Here is a 26,273-nt window from a genome sequence, read left to right as displayed (position 1 = left end):
CAGTTTTTCATCAAGAGTACAGGGTATGTTGGAATAAAATGAACTGGTCTAGTTGTTGGCTGACTTGGTTATTTGCAGCTAGTTCACCATGAGAACCATGTACAGTACTAAACTGAAGTGTCTTGATATTACTTAAATACCATCATAAATGATGAGGGTTTTGTGAAGAGCAAAATTAACTTCCATTTGGTATCCTCAGGCTGGTGATCCACAAGAGGTGGGTGCTCTAGCCGAGGTGTTCTGTGCTGGTCGTTCAACCCCACTCCTTATGGGCTCTGTCAAGTCTAACATGGGCCACTCAGAACCTGCCTCTGGCCTCTGCTCCATAGTGAAGGTCAGTTCACCTCTGCCTTAAATCTGATCAGTAATATCTAAATACTATGCAGTACATACAGTACTTTCCTGATCATTCTTTTGATATACAGTATAGTACTGATATATTACCTGCTATAAAAGCCTGTTCTTACTGAGATGACAGTTCCATTAATTTTTAATATTTTGAAATGTTTGATAAACCATACAGTATTATGTTGTTCAGGTACTGCTAGCAATGCAGAGAAAGGAGTTACCTGGAAACCTGCACTTTTCTACACCTAACCCTGATATTCCTCCTCTGGTAGATGGCAGGATCAAGGTACGCACCTTCCATTACAGTACTTTACTACACTGGCCAGTTACCACCACTCGTGTGTAGTATTAATCACTGTTGTGCATCCTGTATCTCGCTAATTTGGTTTCTGATGCCTTAATTCTCACCTTTATGTGGAAAGAATTTGTAATGTGGTCTATTTTGACTTGTGCTTATGATCTATAATATACAGTAGATAAGGTACATCCTCTGCCACTACTATGCAATACATAGCTTCAGCATGTCTGCTGTTCTTATTTTCATCTAGTACTGTCTATTGATGTGTTATGTATTCTTGACATTTGCCTAAACTTAATTTTGGTACTAGATGCAGACTTAATGTTGTCTACTGTCCTACTCTAATCTAAATTTTTTGCAGGTGGTGAGTGAGAACACACCTTGGTCAGGTGGCTTTGCAGCTGTGAACAGCTTCGGATTTGGTGGTGCCAATGTTCATGTGTTGCTACAATCCAATGGGGATTTGCCTAAACCCTCTTCTCCTGCTCATTCAAGATCTGTCCTTATCCCCTCCACTCATAGAATAAACCCAGCATCTTCCTCTAATGGGATAATGTCAGATGACTGCAACTTTGCCATGGATGCAAATGGGAAATGCACACAAGAGGATTCCTCAATGAATGAATTTCTTTCAAATGATCAGCCAAGGTTGGTGGTGGCTTCTGGACGCACTGTGGAGGCAGTGACAACATTGTTGGAGGGGGTCAGGAGGAAAGTCACCCCAGCACTCTGTGGCCTAATTGATAAACTCTCGGATATGCCAACAGTCGGTCACCCAGCACGTGGTTTTGTTACTATAAACTCTGAAAAGGAAATGGTGCAGGTAAGGAAGTTGTAATGTTATGAATGTGAAATGGTAGTTTATACAATTAATATTAAAGATGTAAAGCAAGGTGAATTACTCGTCATTTATTAGAAATCTGTCAAAATTGTTGTAAAATATTGGAAACATTAGTCCATATTTTTTTCTCATCCATATGGACATATTAATACCTGGAGTCATAGCACATATTAATACCTGGAGTCATAGCAGTGTGCCTTACATCCGGCACACTGAAGAGAATTGTGTAGAAAAAAGGTACAAATAATGATACAGGTATTCTGAATATAAAGTAGCAAGTTAGTGCTTCCCTATTGACACCTATACAGTAGGTGTATGTATCGGAAATGACTGGAGTTAGGATTTGATTTGACGCGTAAACTCGTCCCATTATGGCACTTGGGGTTAATAATGAACTGACCATCCGTCACTTCTACCAATAATATCGCTTCATGTCCTTTATCATGTTTTGCGCAGGTGTCTCGTGTCTCCCCCACCCAACGGCCCCTTTGGCTGGTTTTCTCTGGCATGGGTTCGCAGTGGACTGCCTGTGGCCGTGCCCTCCTCCGCCTTCCCACCTTTGTTGCCTCCATCAGAAGGTGCCATGCTGCCCTCCAGCCACTAGGACTTGACTTGACCCAAATTCTGACCAACGAAGACCCTGCAGTCATGTCTTCAACAGCAGCAAGTTTCTCTGCCATTGCTGCCATGCAGGTATGATAGGGGCAATGAGGCTGATGCGCATACCATATCACATTGTATATTATCAAATTTTATCATGTTTTATTTTAAAACTAGCTCATGTTGTATATGCTAAATTTTAGGTGGATTAATTGAAGGATTTAACATTTATTGTTAATTTATGGAGATTATTAATACAATAACCATAATCCATGAAGATGTTCATTAAATCAGTGCTATTACACACCTTAATACACTCCCTCAGGTACTGTAATTCAAACCGTTCTCTCCTCAGTTAATTCTTTTATTCTCTTGGATGTACTGCTTCCATTTAATGTTTTATTTTCCTCATGAAAGGTGGGCCTCGTGGACCTGCTGAGGTGTGTTGGTGTGCAGGAGATAGCTGGGTTGGTTGGTCACAGTGTTGGGGAGCTGGGCTGTGCCTATACCGATGGAGCCTTGACAGCAGAACAGACAGTTCTGGCAGCTTACTGGCGAGGCCAAGCTGTACAGGAGGCCAGCCTACCCCTGGGTGCTATGGCTGCTGTTGGTGAGTTACTGATGTTGTCTCTTTTATTGTGACTTGTTGGGTTTCTCCAGAATGGTTAACTTGTGTAGATAATAATCACAAACTTGGTACAGTACAGTATGTGTATAAAATGAATTCAATTTTGTTTATGGTATTTTAACGTCACTAATATTATGTATGACGGTCATGATCATATTAAATAACGAAGCTAATTTAAAATGTCTAATGTGTAATTATTGTGGCTGTTATTTTATTAGTCATTCTGACTTGTGTGAAGACCTGAAAGTAAATTGCAAAAACCATTCATTATACAGTACTGTACATAGTGATCTATTTCATCAGGTCTGGGTGCAGCAGAAGCAGAAAAGTGGTGTAAAGATGGAGTTATTGTGGCCTGCCATAACGCCCATGATTCTGTCACTCTCTCTGGTCCAAAAGAAGCTATTGAAGCTGTGCTGGAAAAGCTGTCGGCTGAAGGAATATTCTGTCGTGCAGTCAATTCTGAGGGCGTGGCCTTCCACCACCCATCACTGAAGGCTGCTGCACCACGCCTCTTAAAAGAACTGATTAAGGTACTTTAGTTTAAGCAATGTTTGTGGCTAGTTCATAGCAACTACAAATAAGACCAACAAGTAATAGGCCATTATTTTATACAGTAATTTTTACTTGTAATGTTGGTCCTGTATTTTTCTTTCTACTTTGAGGCTTTTTCTCCTTGACTTGCCAATCACATTTGAGAGAGGAGTAAGTTTCCCAAGTAATTCAGTGGTAATGTTTTATAGAATTGCTATTTTTAAGGAATTCCTCACCTGTTTAACACAATTAGAAGTCAAGTGAGGGCGATGTATGGGTGTAGAAGATTCTGATACAGCAACTGGGAAATTATCAAGTGTATTTATGGTGCAGGTGATCCCATGTGCCCGGCCGAGGTCATCACGCTGGGTGAGTTCATCAGTGCCAGAGGCGCGCAAGGATGCCCCTGGAGTCAATGTTGCTTCTGCCGACTACCTTGTCAATAATCTTCTGTCACCAGGTTGGTACACTATACAGTACATGTACTTGGATCTTTATAGGGATGGAAAACCTTAACTTCAGTCATGAATAGTTAAAATTATGCTTGATACATTCAGGTAAAAGTGAATGGCATTCCAAAGCAATTAGAGACCTGTACCGTAAGCATCTGTTGTCAGTATAAACTTAGTTTTCCTGTGTACAATATGTATCTTGCTGACATTGAAAGATATTTTTGATACTGGAGTATAGACTGAGGGTAGTTTTATTGAATTTACAGTACTATTTGCGGAGGCTCTCGAGAAGATTCCTGCGGAGGCTCTGGTTGTTGAGGTGTCGCCCCATGGTCTCTTGCAAGCCATCCTGAGAAGGTCGCTGCCACAAGCAACACCAATCCCTCTTATTAGGAAGGATGCAAAGTGCACCCTGACCCACTTCCTAGAAGCACTTGGCAAGTGAGTAAATAAGTACAGTACTTTATGGAGAAACCAGATCTGGCAATATAGGATTCAGTACATAGTCGGTAAATATTAATATTACTGTACTTACAATGTAACTACTGTATTGTATAAAAATCACTCGATAAATGATAACTTGGTTATGTCTGGCTATGAAGTGAATTAACATGTTAGTTGAATAGCTAGCAACTTTATCATTTATTGATTAATGCTAATAACCTACTGGTGCAGTGCAGTATATTTAATGGGACCAGACTTGAAATGTCTGTACAATATACAATACAGTGAATGTCTCCTTGGTTAGTTATTTCAGATACTTAAGGCACTTTACCTATTTATATTTAGAATCTGTTGCAAACCAATATTTTTGTTTTAGGATGTATGTGGGAGGTGTAAGCGTGGATGTGAGCGCACTCTACCCTCCCCTCGCTACACCCGTTCCCCCTTCCACCCCCTCCATCGCCAGCCTTATCGGGTAAGTCCTCATTATTTACCCTGTCCTTTACTATAACAGGTAGGTACTGAAATACTAATGAAGAGAATTATATGTACAGTACAGTATGGTACTTCTCACATTGAACAGACTGTTAATGAATTGTGCCAGCAAAGATTATCAAGGCAGTAATTACCCATGTAAATGTATTTTTTTTTACTTTAGATGGGACCACAGCCAGGAGTGGGATGTGGCTCGCTTCAACACCACTGCAGCTGGGTCAGAGTACGAGGTGAAGGTGGACTTGGAGTCTGAGGAATACCGCTACCTGGAGGGTCACACTATTGATGGCCGTGTCATCTACCCTGCCACTGGTTATTTGGTGAGTTCCTGTAGTCTGTCCATTGAGGTATCTGTTAGAAACTTTGATGAAATTTGTAGCTATTGGTATACTCTTTATAGTGGGCTTTTGAGTGCAATAATCTTCAGCTCTCCAAATTTGAACTTAAATCCTCGATCCAGTTTTTCTGCATTTGCATAATTTATTTTGGGCATATCAAATACTGGTACTTGGAATTACTCCTCAAAGACCTGAATAAATAACCCTGTCGATAGATAAAGGTAAAAAATTAAAAGGTATTATGCTTTGCAGGTGTTGGCATGGAAAGCATTGTGTCGCCTTAAGGGTTTACAGTGGGAGGAAACGCCAGTCACCTTTAGTGATGTGACACTCCACCAGGCCACTGTCCTGTCCTCTTCCTCCAGTAGCGCTGCTGCCACCACCCTCACTGTCAGAATCCTGCTCATCAAAGGCGAATTTGAGGTGAGTTATGAATGTCTTTTTAAAGTTTATGTTGCATATTTGTTCCATGTAATACTTTTTCTAATAATTTGTCACTTCCAAAATGCATTTTTTCTTGCATCCCAAAGGCTATGGTTTACACTTATGTCGGCTGAAAACTTTTTGTGTATAGTAGTGTACTGTACAATTATATCCCCTTCATTGTCTTTGATGACAGTGCTTTCTTTTTACATTTGTCACTTCACCTAGTACTTGCTTCATTTTGCTGCTCTACTTCCCATTCTGTATAGTGATACGCATCACCAGACTTGTATCTCTCTTCTCCTTTAACGGTGACATTACTGTACACATAATTGATATACTGTGCTGTTCAGTTTTCATTGCCAGCAAGTTTTCCTTATTTCAACAAACCCTGAAGATATATGCCTTGCTTGTCACTGGGGGCTAGTAGGATATACTGTACAGTACCTGTACAGTATACCTTATATAAACAAGAAAGGCTTTACTAGTGAATTTTACCTGTGATAGTTCCCATTTTGTAGACACGGTTAGCATATTGAAGCTCTTCCATTAGTAGGAGGTACAGTATTCTATAGACAGGGTCCACTAATGAGCCTTTGAACTTTTTTTTTATTATTTTTGTGTAAGTGGAATTAGTACTGTACATACACATTTTTTTCCTAGCGACATGTTTTGACTGTTAAGCTTCTGCAGGTTGTGGTAAGTGACTCTGTAGCTGCTTCAGGCCGCATCCACCACGGAGTAGATCATTCAGCTGAGAGCAAGATGCTAGTGGACTTCCTGGCTTCAGCAACTCAAGAAAATGGAGGAAACTTACTGCAGAAGGATGTGTACAAGGAACTTCGACTTAGGGGATACCAATATGGAGGCATTTTCCAGGGCATTGCAAAGACTGACTTGCAAGGTGGGTGAAAATCATTCTGTAATCAAATAACCAAATTTTGAAGTGTTCGGTTTCATTGCACAATTGTGTACTGTATGGGTCGGAGAAGTGTAGCAGGTGTCAATCTTTTAATCTAACATTTATCATATACAGGTTAAATATTTTTTTTTTACTTTTGTTAGGTACCCATGGGAGCCTTATGTGGAAGGAGAACTGGGTGGCATTCTTGGACACAATGCTTCAGTTCTCTTTAGTTGGGTCCAAGCAACGTGCACTGATGCTGCCCACTAGGATACGCAAAATCACTGTAGATCCCAGCAAAATTCTTGGTGATGTGAAAAAGGAGGATGACATCAAAACAGTGTTTGTAAGTATTGTGACTAGAAGGGGTTGGTTCACATTATGGATTGTTAATACAGTATGCTGTATATTTAAGCTGGTACTGTATCCCATCAGAATTAAATAATTACAAATGAGGTATGGAAATTATCATACAGATATTGGTACAAACTACTGTTTTGTCTGAACCTTGTTACTTAAGGATCACATCAGGCTCTGCTGTGCATCGTGTATAAAAAGGAGTCGGGTTATATTAATTTTTTTCTCCATTTACCTGAGTATGTAGTCAAGTTAGGTTTTGACTGAGAATTCCTTTAAAAAAATTTCTGCATCACATTTTTGATGTGTACATTTACAAAATTTAAAAATATTGCGAGTGTCTCATGCCCATTGACTTTGTCCAGGTGAAACACAATTCCCATGTGGGCATAACTGCTTGTGATGGTGTGGTCATACAAGGACTGAAGGCCACACTGGCCCCAAGAAGACCTACCCAAGACCACCCTCTGTTGGAGACATTCCAGTTTGTGCCACGCCATCTGACAGAAGATCATCCAGTCTCCTCTTTGATGACAACAGAAGAGAGCCTTGGAGTACTTCTTGACTTGGCATTGGAGAACACCTTAGGTCGTGGTCTGAAGATTGTGGAGAGCGCTCCCTGTGTGGCCTCCACCAACATAGAACAGGAGACCATCTTGGCACACACTTTCATGAATATCCTTAACTTGAGACCAATGTTAAAGGTGGGTTAATAATTCATAAATATTTGAAGCACACATTCAGATTGACAGAAATGGACAAGATTTAAGAGTTGTAGGGATAGATTTATGACACATTATTGCTTTGAAACTAAAGTTTTCTTGTGTGTTTAATGAGTTGTCCTCATTTTATGGCAATTTTCCATTCTTGCATGTGTTGGCTTCAGTTATATGACGACACTTGTAAAAAGTATAAGTGGAAATTTTAACCTTTTTGTTTCTTTATATAATTTGTAATTACCATGGTGTATCCCAAACAGGTGGATTACATCCTGCACACACGAGACGCACTACCTGCTGAGGAGCAGGAGCGTCTAGCCTCTGCTGGTGTAGCGGTGAAGACTAATCTTGCTTCTACTCTTTCTCCTACTCCACACTTCCTTATCCTCCACCAACTTGAAGACTCGGAGATCATTGACAAACTGAATGGTGGTTCTTTCATCTTCACAAGAACCAAGGATGTAATGGAGGTTCTGAAAACAACTGGGTGTCAGGAGATTGCTTCTGTTGACAAGATTGGAATGAAGTTGTTTAGGAAGGTAGGGATGTTATTGATGGTCCTATATTAATTGAAAGTCGGGAGTTCAACCAGAGATCATTGTGAACGCTCTACCACCGAGTTGTAGAAATCTTCCCGAGGTTTATAAATATAGTTCAGTACAGTACACATAATTGTCTTACCTCATGATTGAGCTTCATATGTGGTCATGATTGACTGTTCTCTTTGGCTGAATCTTAAAAGTGCATAAATTTACAGCCAATAAATTTATTAAAATTTGTGTAGTATTTTGGTTAAATAAAATGTTATCAATGTAAGATGAACCTGGAGACTCTCGACCCTGGTGGATGGGTTTATTAGGACATGAATGTTATTAGGAATTCTTTTTAGCAGTCTTGAAGTTGACTTTATTGAAGAACTAAGTTTGTTTATTCTCCCATAATCAGAACAACCCTGAGGTTCCCTACACAACACTGAAGATCAGCAGCTCTGACGGAGACTTCTCCTGGGTGGCCACACTGAAAGAAAAAATTCTCTCTCCAAATACTGACAACGTGTGGCTTGTTTCTTCTGGCGAACCTTTGTCGGGTATTCTAGGACTTGTGAACTGCCTCAGGAAGGAACCTGGTGGAGATAAAGTAAGGTGAGTGTTTTGGGTGGTAACTTTTTATTTGAAGGTCTTGATCAGGTTACTGAAAAATGCACATCATATTTTGAGTATTGTTTTTTTTTTGTACTGTGAAATATTAATGCTGTACATGTTATTGGAATGTTTTGTTTGTCTTTTAGGTGTGTGTTTGTTCCTGAAGGCAAAGCTGAAGTAGACTCTGATTTGTTAGCCAGTGATTTGGCCATCAACGTTTGCCGTGGAAACCTCTGGGGCACACACAGATTCTTGCCTTTAAGTCAGTTGGCCCCTCAGCCATCCACTCATGCTCTATTGAATGTGGCTACACGTGGTGACTTGACCTCCCTCACCTGGTTCCAGATGGCTTCTCAAGAAACCTCTCCAGAAGTTGATGACGGCATGAAGGTGTGTGATGTTTATTACGCACCACTGAACTTCCGTGATGTGATGCTGGCTACAGGAAAACTGCCACCAGATGCGCTGCCTGGAGACCTAGCTATGAGGGTGAGACATCTGCAGAATTCCTTTCCATTTTGATTTGTAGTAATGATGTTAATCACAAATTTGCATAAGAAAAAAACCTAATTGTTCTTTTCCCCAGGAGTGCATCTTGGGCCTGGAGTTTGCTGGTGTGAGTGATGGGAAGCGTGTAATGGGTCTTGTGGCTGCAGGTGGGTTGGCTACTAGTGTGAGGGCTGACCCCCTGCTCACCTGGCTTGTCCCTGCCTCCTGGTCCCTCAAGGATGCTGCTACAGTCCCAGTAGTATATGCCACAGTAAGTACAGTACAAGTTTTAAGAGTATCCTTGTCAGTTTTGGTTCCAATAAAAATTTTCTTTGCATTTTAAAATTTACCCTTAAACTGAATATTGTTTGTATAGTACAGTACTGTACTCTTGAAGGCATTTTTTCATGTTTTTGATAAGCAATTGTGGTGTAATTTAATAAACAATTAGGAATGTGTTTCAAAGATGTTAAATTTATTGTTTGCATGAATTTGTTATTAAATAACTTATTTTGCTATAGCAAGATACATACCAGATAGTCCTAGTGAGTATATAAGAATACAATAGTTACCTGTAATTGAATGATTGTAAACCAGTGAGGTGTGACTCCCTAGGCATATTATGCGTTGGTGGTGCGTGGAAGGCTGCAGCGTGGAGAGAGTGTCCTCATCCATGCTGGGTCTGGTGGCGTAGGGCAGGCAGCCATCAGCATTGCCTTGTCATACTCTTGCACAGTATACACCACTGTCAGCACCGCTCAGAAGAAGGCAGTTCTGCAGAAGCGCTTCCCTCAGGTATTCCAAAACATCAGAGGAAGCATGCAAGCTGTGGTTTTAATATTGTATTTATTTTTTAGAAATGTCTGATAGCCAGTAATCGGTGAATTGTTGAAGATGTCAAATATTTAGAATAATTCTTTGGTGTTTTCCTAAAAAAAAATTGTAAAGAATAAATTGAACCACTTCTTTCAGCTCCGAGATGAGAATTTTGCTAACTCACGTGATGTGAGCTTTGAGTATGCTGTTCTTGAGCGCACTGGAGGACGAGGTGTTGATGTGGTGCTAAACTCTCTGGCTGGGGACCTCCTGCAGGCTTCAGTCAGGTGTCTCCGAGAACATGGCCGTTTCTTAGAGATTGGCAAGGCTGATCTCTCCAACAACACTGCCCTTGGTGAGTAATGGAACGGTCTCGGTCATCAAAAACTGAAAGTTGATAAAATCAGATTGGTACACAATTGTAGATTATTTTGAACAATTCATTATCAGTTTGCTAAGATGCCATAAAGTACCTTAAACTATTACAGTAATTGCTTCATAGTGCTTTGTATATACTGCATCGACAGGATCTTTTTTTTATAATTTTCTCCTCTTTAGGCATGGCCATATTCCTGAAGAATGTGACCTTCCATGGGATCTTGCTGGACGCCCTATTTGATGCCTCGCTGGAGGAACGACAGCGATTAAACCATCTCGTTGCAGAAGGTCTTACAGCTGGAGTAGTGACTCCCCTTCCTTCCACACTATTCACAAGGGACTCTGCTGAAGATGCCTTCAGGTACATCACCTGTTTCAAGTACTTAAACTATTGGTTTGATGTGCTAGATTCCAAATGTTAAAGAAAGGAGGTTTTAATATTCAAGTATTTTATCTTTAACTTTGTATAAATTTTTCCAGACTTAGAATTTGACAACACTGCTTGCTTTTGCTGACTGTGATTGGTATGATATTAAGTTGGCTGTTTACAGGTACATGGCAACAGGAAAACACATTGGTAAAGTGGTGCTGGAGGTGAAGCCGGAGGTAACAGATTCGCCTGCCTCCCCTAACTCTGCCCTGGTGCAGGCTGTGCCTCGGGTGATTGCCCATGGCCATATGGTGTATGTGATCACAGGAGGGCTGGGAGGTCTGGGGTTGGAACTGGCTGGGTGGCTCATTAGTCGTGGGGCAAAGAAGCTGGTGCTAACCTCTCGCCGGGGCATCACTACTGGCTACCAGGTAGGCCATGAAAATGGGCAGCAGTTTCTCTTAACCCTCAAATTCACATTGTGCTCAAGTTACTTTGGTGGATAGAAAATTGTAACATAATTGGGAGATCTTTTATCTTTAAATACAGTATACGGTGAACCCTCGAAGATCCGGACTAAAAAGGGGGACCACATGTCCGGAAAAGCCGATTGTCTGGAGTTTACGGCGAATAATAAATGATATAAGAAACTCCAAAAAATACAGTACTAATGTAGTGATACACAAATTACCGTAGACTGTATAAACCATGAATTTACTCATGGTAACGTACCGTATATCACGGCCTATAAGACGAAATTTGAACATTAAAAAAATCTGCCCAAAGTTAGGGGGTCGTCTAAACCACCAAGTTTAAAATTCTTACCTCTTAAATATTGTGGTTTAGTGTGTCAAGAGTGGTGATGAAAACATCGTAAGCCACTCACAAGGTCTTACCACTAATTATTTTATACTGAAACTTACGTTTGGCAAGCTGGATTCAAATTAAGATTACCGGTATATTAAAATAATAAAAATGTATTATAAACCTGTCTAACATACCGTAAAAGAGATTTATACCCCTATAATAAACACAGCTATCATCACACACCCCTCCCCACGCCCCCCCCCCCATTTGCCAGTGAGGAGCCGTGGAGGTGGTCAGTAATGCATACCGGTATCGGTATATTTACTCATAATAATATTTATCTCCTATAAATAATTGATTTAAATTTTATTTTTTTCCAAAGAATATTCAGTAAATGAGTGCATTAATTCTTGAAACTATCGACGGTTAATTACAGACGCTCAAGTGACGTCACTAGTGTTTACACTACACCAGCTGGTAATATTTGATGCCATTACTTGAAGTGAATTGGCCTTATTTTAAGTAACTAACTATAAATAAATACAAAAATTAAAAAAAAAGATCAAAACTGAGAAATAATATACTGTATGTATGTTGTGTTGTCAAAGTAAGAGGAACAATTGTGTAAGTACGTAATATTTTTTCACTCAAATCCTAATGAAACACTACTGGAGAACATTCCTTTGTCGCAAAACAGTTTATAAATTAAAGAAAATAATTACAGTGTGTTTAATATATTACAGTATATTATAAATAAATAAATAAAACAAATAATTCGGTAAATCTATTTAAAGTAAATGGAAAATAAGCAAACATGTTATTTACCAAGACCCTTCCGTCTGGCTCAGGGTGAGATGTAGGGGAGATAAAGAAGGCTATTTATAGCCCATCAGAAGTGACCAGTACCCTAATGCACCATAAATAATTCATTGAACATTCATTTTTTGTACATAGTATATTCAGTATATATATATATATATATATTTATATATATATATATATATATATATATATATATATATATATATATATATATATATATATATATATATATATATATATATATATATATATATATATATATATATATATATATATATATATATATATATATATATATATATATATATATATATATATATATATATATATATATATTTGTGTAATAAATGTATGTAGTAAGTACATACTGGTAACCTTTTTCACTCAAATCCTAATGAAACACCACAATTAGAATACGGTGGTTGCTGTTGAATCACATGTTGTATAAATAGTCACACCACCGAGACGAGGGAACACTCCCAACACGCTTCAGTGACGTCACTAGTGTTTACACTACACCAGCGGGTATAATTTGATGACATTACTTGAAGTGAATTGGCCTTATTTTAAAAAATCAAGGATGGTTGGTAAAGGACTACTGAGTCAGTGGGCAAGTGTCACATTTGGGGTACTGGTCTTATACAGCAAATAGAGCTCAAAAGCTACTTTTTAAATGGAAATTTGGGGGGGGCGTCTTATGCACCCCGCCGCCTTATAGGCCGTGATATACGGTACTCGGAAACATTGTATCATTACTGGAGTGAATGAAATAATATTCCCACAAACAACAATTGTCAACCGCTTGTTTCCCACCTCCTCGGGCACCTGTGTCCAAGCAACTGACGGGTCAAGCAGTGCCCACAAGCCTTAAGTGTTCTTTTGCTCTGGTTTGGAAATGCTTCTTGGGGAACCTTCTAGGAGGCTTCTTGGCCCAGAACCCCCAAATTTTTTGTCCAAATCTTCCAAAATCCGGATTTCCCGGGTCCAGATCTTCGAGGGTTTACTGTATACAGAATTTGTTCAGGACTTCATACTGAGCTTTAATACAGAGTCCTTTAAGCCAGTGTGAAGAGAAGCTTTCATATTAATTGTAGTTGTACTGTATTACTGTACTGGTATAGGAATGAGGATTAGCATGTTGAGACTGGCAGATGAATATTCTGAAATTTTCAGGGGTAAAGGCCATGGGTCTCCTTTTTGGATCTTTAGGAAAATGTGGTTTTCTTTGAAGGGCTTTATCAAAAAATTTGGTCTTAAATTATGAAATTTTGATGAAGGTAATTGTCATCTAAAATACTTGTACAGGTGCTCGTCTACTTACGAACGAGTTACGTTCCTGGGGCTTGTTTGTAAGTCCAACTTTACCCCTGTAGATACCAAACATTGTAAAAAAATGAAAAGATTATGGATATTTAGTACAGCTATACCCTTTAATACAGCCTTAAAACCTGGCTCGCACTTCTCCTCTTGGGTAATGTTTGTTCTATCTGGAATTTTCTTAAAAATAATCCAGCCTCATCCTCATTAAAAACCTGTTCTGGCAGGTAAACCCCCCCAGTGATGATGTTTGTATCTGTGAAAGTTTGTAAGTTGAAAGTTTTTAAGTATAGGAGCACCTGTATGCACATTTTGGGATTGGTGGTACGATCAACTGAGATTTATAAATTAAATTTATAGTGTACCGTTGACAGAATTTTGGTGCATTAATGGCCAACCACAATCTCCTGTTCTCCATTCCTTTGCCATTTACTGTAAAGTAAATGTTGTCTGAGGTTATAGTTAAAGTACATGTACTGTACTGTGTGTTGTTGCTATAAGAAGTAATCTTGTTTACGTAATCATTATGAAAGTTAATCCTATAGTAAACATAAACATTTCTGTGTAAAGTTTGTCCTACCATCTCCATGTCCTTCCTCCAGGCACTTTGTGTGCAACGGTGGCGTAATTCAGGTGTAAGTGTGCGAGTGATGACGCAGGATGCTTCCACCATTGCTGGTGCGACCACTCTACTCCAGACGGCTGGCGAGGAAGGGCCTGTTGGTGGTGTCTTCCATCTTGCTATGGTGAGAATGGCATTCCTAACTGGTTCTGGAATGAATATTTTGTTTTGATACTAGAATATAAAATAAAAATTCACCATTCATAATTGATAAGAATTGTGATGTTGATTTTGAAATCCAAGGCCATGAATGAGAAAAATAGTTATTTTAGGGCTTGTTGAAGAAAACCACAGAGCCGCCATAACGCATGGGCACGCTGGGTAGTTGCCCAGGGCCCCTAAAATTGTGGGGCCCTGGTCAACTGCCCAGCGTGCCCATGCATTAAGATGGCTCTGTGAATAAAGCATGCCACTACTAAATGACGAAGTCGATGATACACTTAATGAGGGTACTGTACATGAGGTTGCTTGGCCTGTCGAAGTCCGCCACCGAATCTCTGCGGATAATCTAGAATTAAAACGTAGAAAAATTGAAGAACCTTTGTATCCAATTAATTATGTTTAATTTTACTGAAAGTTTTAGTTTTCATTTGAGTGGGTGGGTAGGGGCCCCAGGACATTGCCTTGCCCAGGGTCTAAAATGCTGTTAAGATGGCCCTGGAAAACCATACAAGCATGTGATGTTTTGTCAGGTGCTGCAAGACTCCTTCCTTGAGAACCAGTCACCAGAGACCTTCCGTGCAGTAAATACTGTTAAGGGTGATGGAGCCGTGGCGCTGGACATAGCCTCTCGCATATCTTGCCCAAATCTCCATTACTGGGTTGCCTTCTCCAGTGTCACCTCTGGGAGGGGCAATGCTGGTAAGTGATACCATTTTGCAAAATAATTCTATTTTTGCTGGATTTGATTACATAATAAACATTGTAATTCCTTAGTATGTAGTACTGTACACCACTTGAGTTAAGAGTGTACTACCTTATTTTGTTTTAGGTCAGACCAACTATGGCTGGGCCAACAGGGTGTGTGAGGGAGTGGCAGAGTCCCGGGTGCAGGCAGGCTTACCTGGAGTAGTTGTACAGTGGGGTGGTATTGGCGAGGTTGGCGTTCTTGCTGATAACTTTGGTGATGTTGAGGTTAGTCCTGCTTAACATGTATTTATTTATTTATTTATTATTATTATTTTATTTTTGTACAATATACTGTTCTATAGACTCAGAATTGTAACAACTTTAAATTATCACTTGTGATATAACCTCAAAAGTTAGTACTGTACAATTTTATATCCATAAGAAATGCACAGTTTGTTTAAAAGGTCATTTGGAGATTTTCTCCATATTCAATATTTTTTTTTTTTTTTTTCAAAAAAAATTACTGAGACAAGATTATGGCTTCACTTAGGTGGGTGGGACAAAGCCCCAGTCAGTTCGGTCGGTACTGGAGTGCCTGGATGTGCTGATCTTGAGTGCCTCCCCAGTGGTGTCCTCCTTCTGCCTTGCCACAAGGAATTCTGGCAAAGCAGATGGCATTGGTGGTGCCTCATTGGTCAAATCCATTGCTAATATCCTTGGTTAGTCTTTTATATTTCTTGTTCTTAAACTTTCATCTTAATTTTCACAATTTAGTTCCACTTAAGTATTAAATGATGTTTATTTCACATTAAATTTATTGAGTGTCTTTTAAAGACCTCCAATATTTTCATTTTTTGATAAATGCAGATGGTAATCTTATTTTCCTGGACAAAATAAAGTTTGACATTTCCCCAGTTCACACTACTGTACTAATCTTTGTGATGTTACAGGAATGAAGGATGTTTCAAAGGCTCCCTTGGATGTGACTCTTGGGGATCTGGGCTTGGACTCCCTCATGAGTGTAGAGGTTAAGCAAACATTGGAGCGAGAAGCTGACCTCATCCTTACTGCTCCTCAAGTCAGGGAGCTCACTCTCAGGATGCTCCAAGACCTGGAGAAGCAAGGTGGTGCCCCTGCCCAGTCCACACTTGAGGGTAAGTAATAGTTTGATCTCCAAATGTTATATTTAGTGGAAATGGCCAAAAAAAAAAAAAGAGTATGGGATTCAACTTGATGTCACGGCAGAACTACGGTTTATAATCATTGTGGCTATTCACATATGAATCATTACCCACGAGATAGACTCGTGGTCTGTCTGGTGCTGGAATATAATTTCAAAAGTTGCTGCCACTCTTGATATAGGGACATGGTGTTCTTCCATGTTGTCGGTTTCTGTCAGATTTTTTCCACACCAATGTTCTCAATCTGTTATAGGACCAGAAGCCACATCAACAAAGGTTGCAGTGAAGCCAGTGTCAGAGGAGTTGCAAGTGCTCCCTCAGCCATGGCTAACCTTACCACTACTACCAGAAGTTTGCATTAGGGTGCTGCGAGAGGGTGGCAGCACACACATCCCGCTCTTCCTGGCTGCTCCCATACAGGGTACAGCAGACCCCCTTACTGAGGTTGCAAAGCGCCTTGATAGACCTGTGTATGGTCTGCAGTATCCACCTGACCTTCCCCATCAGTCCATTACAGAGATGGCCAAAATCTTGGTACAGGTGAGAAATTAATTTTTTGAGTGATTTACTTTAACTGTACTTATTTTATTTAGCTGGGTTTTAATAATATGGACAAGTCCCGAGATTGATCCAGCTCTTTCATGACCGTTAACAACTATTACCTGTTGCCCTAGTTTCGACTGGGCTAACGCGTCAATTTGGCGGCATGTCTGTATTTATCCATGGCATTTTTGGGGGTCCATTTCCAGTAGTAGTAGTTTACAGTGGTGGTGTACAGTTGGCAAAATGTCCTTCAATGCTATAAGTGTCCTATAACACAGTATGACAAAACCAACAATAACTATGAACATTTCTGTCTTGGGAGGTTTTATTGTAAATACAGGTGCTCCTCTACTTAAGAATGTTCAACTGTCAGATATACAAACATCATCACTGAGGGGGGTTACCTACCAGAACAGGTGTTTAATGATGAGACTGGATTATTTTGAAGAAATTTCCAGATAGAACAAATATTACCTAAGAGGAGAAGAGTGAGCCAGGTTTTAAGGCTGTATTAAAGGGTATAGCTGTACTAAACATCCATAATCTTGTCATTTTTTACAATATGTTTGGTATCTACAAGAGTAAACTTTGACTTTAAAAAGAATTGGACTCGCAGACAAGCCTCAGGAACGTAACTCGTTCGTAAGTAGAGGAGCACCTGTAGTACTACCGTATAAAGATGAACAACTTACAGGGTACAGTATAATACAAAACATTGAGTCACTTATGAACAAAGCATACCAACCATTACGAGGTGACAAGAGCCATAATGCTCATTCTGAATTGTCATGGGGACTGTATATAATTTTTATAATGCATTGCAAAATTTCTGTTGAATCTTTTAAGCCTTGCTCTGTATATATCATGGCCACTAATAAGAGAAAGTGTGATACTGTTTGTAGTGCTAAAAAGAGAGCTCTTACAAATCATAGATAAGAGATAAAATTAGATATACTGTACTGTGCTGTAATAAAGCCAATTGAAATAAGAACAAAAGAATGGAGGAAACTGCAGCGGGCCTATTGGCCCATACTGGGCAGTCCCGTTTACACCCAACCCCTATTGCTCATATAAGCATCCAACCTATGTTTGAAGCTATTCGGCGTATTCGAGTTAATGATGATATTTGGTAACTTGTTCCATTCATCCACTTCTGTTTCCAAATCAGTGTTTACCCATTTCACGCCTAAATCTAAATTTGTCTAATTTAAAACCATTGTTATGAGTTCACTCCTGGGTAAATCACATCTGTCAATGTAATCTTCAACCTCCACCTTGGCAATCTCCATCCCAACCTTAATCCTTGTCACTGAAGGTGTCTGCGGAGTCCATTGTTAAACAGTAATACAATATTCATACTATGTCTAGGGGCTGAGAACACATTAATCGTTATTGTGGAGAAAATTAGTTCTGCTTTCAAAAGTGTGAGGATCGGCAGGAATTTCAGGCACCAATTGCTGTCGAATCTTGGGACTTGCCTGTATTTTTAAATTGCTATTTGAGGAAAAACTACTCCTAATGAACTAGGTGCAAATTATGTCTTGACAGCATTTTAACAAGTGTTAATTCGGATTGCTTTCTTAAACAGGAACTGCAACAGGTATACCCATCAGGAGATTATGCTATTGGAGGCTACTCTTATGGTACTGCTGTGGCCCTAGAAATGACGTGTTTGCTGCAGGCCAACAATCGTGTCCCTACTTCAATTGTCCTCCTAGATGGCTCTCAGTCCTATGTGTCTGGTATCATTGAGGGTTACAAATCTAAACTTGGTTCCAATTTGCCTGTACACGAGTCCTACAGATTGAATAATAAGGCTCAAGAACAGGTGGAGGTGTTGCTCGTGTTTGCCATGCAATTCACATCTGTTGACCCAACAACATTGAAGAAGACCCTACTGGGATTGAAATCCTGGGAGGAGCGAGTTAACCTGGTGGCGGATTTGGTGACAAAGAGGAGAGCGTCGGCGGGCGTCGGCGCACACCAGAATGAACATCGACAGGTAATGTATACATCGTGAAGGGTGTGTGCTTTTAACCCTTTATACAGTGTATTCAACATTAGTGGTACGTTCCTAAGCATTTCTTAAAAGTAAATTATTGTCTAAACTACAGACAGTGCTAAACCTTTTCATAACAATTTCCAAATTAAAACTTGTCCAAATTCTTGTGGAATATATTGATGCACATGTATATTTTGATACAGAATTAAGTTTTAGTAATGAGGGGCAGTAAAACTTTATTTGTAATTAGAATTTGGGACCTTGTGTCATGGTAATGAAACCCCTAATACTGTACTGTACACAAAACCATCAATTCTTGATCTCATGATCTGTGATCGAGGGAAATACGTATGTAGGAGAGGGGAGTGAATCTTTCGGAAAGTTTAAAATTCAATGACCTGATGGAAAGCTGAGGGTGGAGGTAATGTTTTTGGCACCATAACTTGTGTATTTGTATGGGTATACATTTTGTTATTTTAATGGAATACTTTTTATGTACCGTATTTGGAACATTATGAAATGTTGGATTCATCACACATTGTTGTACCATAGCCAGTAGTTTAAAACCTAGTACTGTACTGTCAAATAGGATTCCTAATTAATTTGGTAATGTGGATGGCAGGCTGTGAAAGCAGCCGAGTTGCTCTACCAGCGGCTATTGGCTGGAAGCCAACACAAAGCGGAGGGGCGTGTGAGTCCTCCCACACTCCTGGTGCGAGCCAGGGACAATCCCCAGGCTGCTTCTCTCGGACGCGACTATGGAGTTAGCAAGGCGAGTACTGTACTGTGATGACTTGTAAAAGGATTAATGGCTCGAGATCCTGTCGGGTGAGAGTTGAGGGAAGAAGGGTGTTAGTGGTAAAACGCCTTTCTTTTGATGATACAACGGATTTGTTTACAGATGTGAATACTGTACATAAATATGATAAGGGTGTTGTTCTAGGTGTCCTTACTTAATTATCACATATTTTCTAAAGCACAAGGCTTTTCTTTTAACTTTTACTGGATCCATGGACGATAGCTTAAACTGAACCTCGGAGGAAACCAAATGCAGTACTGTGGTCGTAAATGAATTTTCCTATGTAAACCCAGTACAGTATATCATTCTATCAAAACTCTGAAATCTAAAGTATTGATTCATGACAAAAATTTATATATTTCCTTTATCAATGTTATAAGAAAACTACTGTACTAACCTTCACTAATTTTATGTAATATGTTGTCCACTGCAGATTGTAGGAGGAGTCCTGAAGATTGAAGAAGTAGCAGGAACTCATGAGACTTTTGTGTTGGGGAACAGTGGACAACAAGTGGCCAGTCTCATCCAAACCTTCTTGCAGGAGGCATCACCAACTGTCAAGGTGCTAAACTAGAATCTGAGGGTATTGGTGGTTGTATACTTGGTGAAGAGGACATCACCAGGAATGATCTGTGATATACATTTAGGTGATGAATAATGTCAGAGGCCAAAAAAACAAAGGGAATGACTTTACATTGTTACCTGCAGTAAGGTACAGTACAGTACAGTACAGTACTATACTATACTATGCAGTACATAAGTGTTTTTGGGACACTGGTATCCTATATGGATGGACAAAAGTTTTCACCCATAGTGTTAAGATTCGACAGCTTATTTTAAGCAGACAAAATACAGCTTTAATAGTTCACTGAATTTTGCTTTTTCTTGTTTGTATATATATGACTATTTATGTACATACAGTATTAGAATATCACCTTCCATAGTCACTTCATGAATATGACTAGCACAGTTGAACAAAAGCTTATTGTATCTTGCAGTTAATTTGAAATACCTCAGAATTTATGACATGGTTCTCCATAGCTTAATTTCTCCAGTGTACATCTTCAAATACTAATAGTGTCTCCTCAATTTCGTTAACAGGAACACTTAAGTAGGAGGATATGTTTGGTATATTGGGTTAAATATGATACTGACTTTCAATGGAAAGTGAAGGGGTTGGAAGTACCAGGCATTAGTTTAGGGTGTGCTTAATTTATATATTTGTATGTCTGTGTTATGGAACTTGCACATTTTATTCCAATAATTTTAAGATAATGTAGTTAGTACACTTGGTTTTAATATTGGTATTGTTCGTTCCATACAGGAATTTGGCAATACAATATATATATAGAAGGCGTCCCTCTTGATGTAGATGTTGAGCACTGCATCCAACATGTTCCTTTAGGGTTACCGTGTTAATAGTATGACGCTGGAACATGTATGGTGTACAGTATACCGAGTTTATTTGATCATGTCCTTTAGGACTGAGAAGTTGCAATGCCAACAATGCAGCCAGTTAGTGGTTACTTTAGCTGTAAGAAATTCTTGTACATATTACCAAGAAGTAAATTCCAGCTTTATATTTTTTCATTAAATGATGCTCTTGAGTGAAAATTTTGCTGATACTGTATTATATATTGGAAGCTCGGATATACACAAGTACAGTACAGTAATGCACAAGTAATTGTTTGTTGTGCCTAGTGAATTGTTCTCGGTTGATGAATGAATGTTAAAAATTTTTAGTTGGTAAATGAATGTTACAATTTTTAGTTGATAAATGATATTCAGTGACAGGTTTGTTTAGAACTGTTGCTGCAGAATGTGGCGACTGAGTAATATATTGTATGTAGTATAGTATATCCTTTATGGAGAGCTTGGAGTAGTGTCCTGACATATTAAGGTACAGTATATAACCATGATAGTGTCCGTACATGAACGAGTATGTTCACACACATATCTGTCCATTCCTTCCTATGACATAATTGCATCTTTATTTTGACTACCTATATTTGTTGAAAATTTTTATATTTCTATATTTATTGTGAAGTGATGATGTAAGGATTACATGTACAAGTATAAGCGGGAAGGACTATTTTTTGATGATAATTTTGTCTTTCTACAAGTCTTCAAATGCACAACTTAAATTATCATTTTACAAAGTTCTCACCTGCCACAAAGGTCCGTGTTCAATTATTGGACTTTGTATTTATTGTGTAATGATGTTCACATAAAAAGAAATCTTAAGTATATTTAAAGTTTTCTTGTTTTGTCCTAACTATGGCGGCTGTAACCAAGGTGATCAGGATGGGTGCTGGTGGTCTATGGCCTGTTTTGGGGTTCTCCATTATTCTTGATAGTCTTGTCCAGTAATATTTTGAAGCCTGGTGTACAGCTTCAGGTGGTAAACTTCCATAGAAATTCTGTCCTTGGTAAAGAAGTTCTGCAATCCTAATATTTGTTCTGCAGGACAACTGGCATATTTGACTGGTTGTTTCATGCCAGTGAAGATAGTTTGAGAAAACTTCTTGTGATACGAGTTTAAACGCACCAAACTCTTCCTGGCAGCACACAATTGGTTATGTGGGAGTAAGACAAAATTCTGCTAGGAATATCCGTTATTATGGTATTACTAGCAGTGGTGTGTTGGGTAAAAACGGCTAAATTGTAAAATGTAAGACCTGGTGTAGCTGCTTGTGATCTAGAGTTAGCTTGCTTGCATCACACTACTGTTCCGAGACCTGGGTGCTGGATATAGACCTGTGGAGGCCCATGGGCAGCCTCTTTGTGGAGGCCCCCCCCTCATAACTACCCAAGAGGGTGGGGTGGCGAGTGAAGCAAGCCTAAACATCTGGGAGTTCTGGGGGGTACTGTGAGCCCCCCCCGGGAAAATTTTGAAATTTGAACACTTCTTTGGAGAATTTTGAAGCCATATGCAGTTATATTGAGGAAATTAGAACATTGAGAAATTTTTAATTAAATGTATATGTATTTATAGTGTACAAATTCCCCACACACACGCACAAAAGTGAGACATGACGAGTCGTTCATGTGAGTTCAAGTCGTCCAGCCCCTGATATAGCTACTACCGCACGTCAAAAATTTTCAAGACTTCTCGGAAAAGAATACATTATTGCTGAACATGGTTTTACGTGATGGAATAGATAAACATGAATTTTAAAGAATGAAAATAAAAATAATCCAAATGAATAAACGAATAAAATATTGTAATATGTGGAGGCCCCTGGGCAGCTGCCCACTCCTGAATCCGGCCCTGCGAGACCTACTGTAGTGGATTTCTCCCCTACAAATGCTGTTTGTCGCCGAGTAGCCGATCCCGCGAATTCCCCAGTGCATGCCTCGTGGTCTAGGTCAACCAGCGCCGCCCACTGAGCAGGGGTCAACTATCTACCCACGCCTTCCTCCGCTATAAAAGACCTGACCTCGTGGTGACTGCTCTCTTTCTACCTACACCAACCAGCCAGCAACACCTCCTCCGCCTGCCTGGCCGTCCTTGCTCCCGCCGGCGAGCATGGCGACCCACAAGCTGTCCTTCTCTGAGCATCCTCACCAACCAGCTCTCTCTACATCACGCTTGTAACCATGCTGCCTTCCCAGCACCAAGCTGCATTGTACATCCAATACAACATGTATACAGAGAGCACATCTGTGAGTTTCGTTTCTCCATCCCATCCTGAGTGTGAACACAAACATCCTGTAGTGGATTTCTCCCCTACAAACGCTGTTTGTCGCCGAGTAGCTGACCCCCACCAATTCCCCAGTGTATGCCTCGTGGTCTAGGTCAACCAGCGCCGCCCACTGAGCAGGGGTCAACTATCTACCCACGCCTACCTCCGCTATAAAAGACCTGACCTCGTGGTGACTGCTCTCTTTCTACCTACACCAACCAGCCAGCAACACAACCTCCTCCGCCTGCCTGGCGGTCCTCTCTCTCGCCATCGAGCATGGCGACCCACAGGCTGGTCCTCCTCTGAGCACCCTCACCAACCAGCTCTCTCTACATCACGCTTGTAACCATGCTGCCTTCCCAGCACCAAGCTGCATTGTACATCCAATACAATATGTATACAGAGAGCACATTGTGAGTTTCCTTTCTCCACCCCATCCTGAGAGTGAACACCAAACATCTTGAACCCCACAATCCCATCCCCACACTACTGCTTGGGTCAGATAGGGGTGTGTCCACTATGACACTAGTGAACAAAGCAGGTTTTCTTAAAGTGCCTGCACTTGGGTATTCTTCCTGTAAGTGACAAAGCTAACACTAAGTATTGGGGCACCGTAAATTATTTTACATGGGAGTATAAGTTCATGTTAGAGAAGGTTTATCGCCGTTAGGTTAAATTTTAGGTATTTAATCTTGGGGTATGATGGGGCTAGTCTTCATCCAAAATTATCAAGACTACACATGGTACCAAAGATCTTGTGTTATTATAAATGTGCTGTATATGACGATTCCCCAGTGGTATAAGAAATCGGGACCAGAGGTGTGAATTTATGAGATTATGGCATTAAATCATATTATGAAGCAAATAAAGTAAACGTAATGTTCTTCATTAAATAAATATCTATCCATTCATGATTTTTATCCAGGGATTCGGATGATGTAAAGAAGTAGATATTAGAATAGACTTAAGTTAACCTGGTAAGATTGGCCTGGAGACACTGGGCATAAGTTATGGTGTTTAAGAACTATTCATATGATACGTAACCTAATATAATGTTATTAAACATTTTATGTAAGATATAAATTTATTAATTTTATATTTCTACTCATTGCAAAAATTTCCGTGAAAAATATTTTGTTCGTTATGCCAAAAAAAATTTGCCTTTCCACTTTAACTTTTGGCGCGATTTACGACGAAGGAAGGAGGCGGCGGCGCTGCCAGTTCATGACTGTTTTTAATTGTTTTACGGTTTCATGTGTGAATACATCGTTCCTTCCCTGCCAACCTGACACCAGGGGTCCCTAATTTATAATATGGTAAGTCATTAGTAAGAACACTAAAAAACTAACGATATACTTGCTTTTAAGACTTGGACATTGGATGCGGCATGATTAGAAGGGAAGAAACATTTTTTATTTAATCTGAATAATATAATGCCTGAAGCGTAATGATGGTAAACCTATTGTTAGGAAGCTAAACTCAGCGAGTGAAGTGTATTACCCTTGAGCATATAGTATTACGAAGCTTAATGACTCCTAAAACTGACGTCATGAGGTTATGATCCATGATAAACCTAATAAGCATGTTTGGTGTGGACTTATTTGTTATAATATCAAGTAATTTTCGTTATTAGTATTCATCTTTTCTTGAACGAATTATTAAAGGTCCATATATGAGCGAATTTTGTGAACGTAATGAATTGTTTTAATTTTCTCATTCATCCTCAAGTTTGCTGTGCTCTAAATTCCCAGACGAACTTTATCCACGTTGATTGTTGTTTTCATACCTCGGCTCTACCAAGGACTACAGTTAAATTATATTTCTAACAATAGTTTCTTGTATATTGTGTAAACCATTGTAAAGGGATGTAATTATGGTTGAATATATAGTCGGTACAGAATATCCTCGTAGAATGGCTAAAATGCGAGATAAAGGAGAAAATAGAGTCAAGAATTGAGATACTGTGGCCGTATTTATTGGAATATATATTTACGCTGATGCAAATTTAGTTGTATTTTATCTGGTTATTTTTGTATTATCTATATTTCTTTTCGCGTTTTGCTCCTTTTTGACTGCAGTGTGGAAATGCTCGGTAATAGCTTGGGGTTTAGCTAAGTTTACCCTGGCGCGTAACTAACTCCTGACGTGACAAGACGAAGGTAAGTTGAAAGAAAACTGAGTAAATGAAAGTCTGTGAACTGACTTGAGATTGAATAAACTGACTTCAATTAATCAAATTTATCGTTTAACTGAATAAATGAATTCATATCTCGACAAGTCTGATTTGAATGAGTAACAATTATATTTTTAATGAATAAAATCAGACGTGGGTGAGTAAAATTAACCCATATTTGTAATTAAATAGTCATATGTGATTGAACCAGATACTTCCGTTATAATTATTATCGCTCTTTTATTTCATATCACCTTGACCTGTAACTAATAACAGTACTAGATAACCTCTTTGTGTATGTTAACCTGGATAAATATAATCTGACTCGTCGTGATTTACAAACATACAATCTTCCATCAGTTGATCAGCACTGTAATTGTATGTACCATTTGTAATTGTATGTACCATTTGTAATTGTATGTACCATTAACTCTACAGGTCACAAGGAAGTGAAGGGGGTAGCGTCATCGAGTGGAGCGGGTGTGGACTGCCTGGAGATAAGGTGAGCGAATCAGTTTACTCAAGTAGGTTCATACTGTAAGACATGCTGTTTTTCTCTTGCTTCGTAGGCGTTATAAGATTCATTTTTTTGTCGTAACTTGAGTGAGGCAATTAGATGTGTTCTTATGAGGCTAACTGAGGAAAATATTAACCAACATCGGATCTATGATTGTGTTGTAACCTGCATAAAGCAATTGGTATTGTAGCGTACTGTATGTGGCCAGTTGTCAACTCTCTTTAGTTGTCTATTATCTCTTTGTATGGGCACACAAACGTACGAACATGTAGATATCTCACACTCAGGAATGGAAAGTGGCTTATGTGAGTCCTATCTTCAAGAAGGGCGATAGTCACTCCACGAACAACTATAGACCGGTGAGCCTGCCCAGCATAAT

At 39.4% G+C, this 26,273-nt stretch overlaps 1 protein-coding gene across 2 annotated transcripts in view; it reads left to right on the top strand.

Annotated features, from left to right (window-relative positions):
• Nucleotides 1-21,767, top strand: part of LOC121856236 (fatty acid synthase-like) — a 31,008-nt gene extending 9,241 nt beyond the window's left edge. For both annotated transcript variants that reach the window (XM_042351606.1, XM_042351607.1), the window contains exons 8-38: nt 200-334; nt 539-634; nt 1,008-1,469; nt 1,944-2,180; nt 2,505-2,697; nt 3,019-3,248; nt 3,583-3,709; nt 3,968-4,142; nt 4,522-4,620; nt 4,804-4,960; nt 5,231-5,401; nt 6,095-6,305; nt 6,467-6,651; nt 7,028-7,366; nt 7,642-7,920; nt 8,327-8,523; nt 8,670-9,012; nt 9,110-9,283; nt 9,628-9,807; nt 9,985-10,183; nt 10,387-10,567; nt 10,758-11,007; nt 14,125-14,268; nt 14,837-15,005; nt 15,136-15,278; nt 15,544-15,712; nt 15,944-16,147; nt 16,428-16,714; nt 18,306-18,719; nt 19,342-19,491; nt 19,952-21,767. In XM_042351606.1, the coding sequence (XP_042207540.1) occupies nt 200-334; nt 539-634; nt 1,008-1,469; nt 1,944-2,180; nt 2,505-2,697; nt 3,019-3,248; nt 3,583-3,709; nt 3,968-4,142; nt 4,522-4,620; nt 4,804-4,960; nt 5,231-5,401; nt 6,095-6,305; nt 6,467-6,651; nt 7,028-7,366; nt 7,642-7,920; nt 8,327-8,523; nt 8,670-9,012; nt 9,110-9,283; nt 9,628-9,807; nt 9,985-10,183; nt 10,387-10,567; nt 10,758-11,007; nt 14,125-14,268; nt 14,837-15,005; nt 15,136-15,278; nt 15,544-15,712; nt 15,944-16,147; nt 16,428-16,714; nt 18,306-18,719; nt 19,342-19,491; nt 19,952-20,092 (6,441 nt within the window). In that variant the 3' untranslated portion in view covers nt 20,093-21,767. The remainder of the gene's footprint in view (nt 1-199; nt 335-538; nt 635-1,007; nt 1,470-1,943; nt 2,181-2,504; nt 2,698-3,018; nt 3,249-3,582; nt 3,710-3,967; nt 4,143-4,521; nt 4,621-4,803; nt 4,961-5,230; nt 5,402-6,094; nt 6,306-6,466; nt 6,652-7,027; nt 7,367-7,641; nt 7,921-8,326; nt 8,524-8,669; nt 9,013-9,109; nt 9,284-9,627; nt 9,808-9,984; nt 10,184-10,386; nt 10,568-10,757; nt 11,008-14,124; nt 14,269-14,836; nt 15,006-15,135; nt 15,279-15,543; nt 15,713-15,943; nt 16,148-16,427; nt 16,715-18,305; nt 18,720-19,341; nt 19,492-19,951) is intronic.
• Nucleotides 21,768-26,273: the final 4,506 nt, after the last annotated feature.

This window comes from Homarus americanus, unplaced genomic scaffold (genome assembly GCF_018991925.1).
Source record: "Homarus americanus isolate GMGI-L3 unplaced genomic scaffold, GMGI_Hamer_2.0 scaffold48016, whole genome shotgun sequence".
NCBI lineage: Eukaryota > Metazoa > Arthropoda > Malacostraca > Decapoda > Nephropidae > Homarus > Homarus americanus.
The sequence above is the reverse complement of the archived record's forward strand: the minus strand, read 5'-3'. Positions and strand labels throughout refer to the sequence as shown.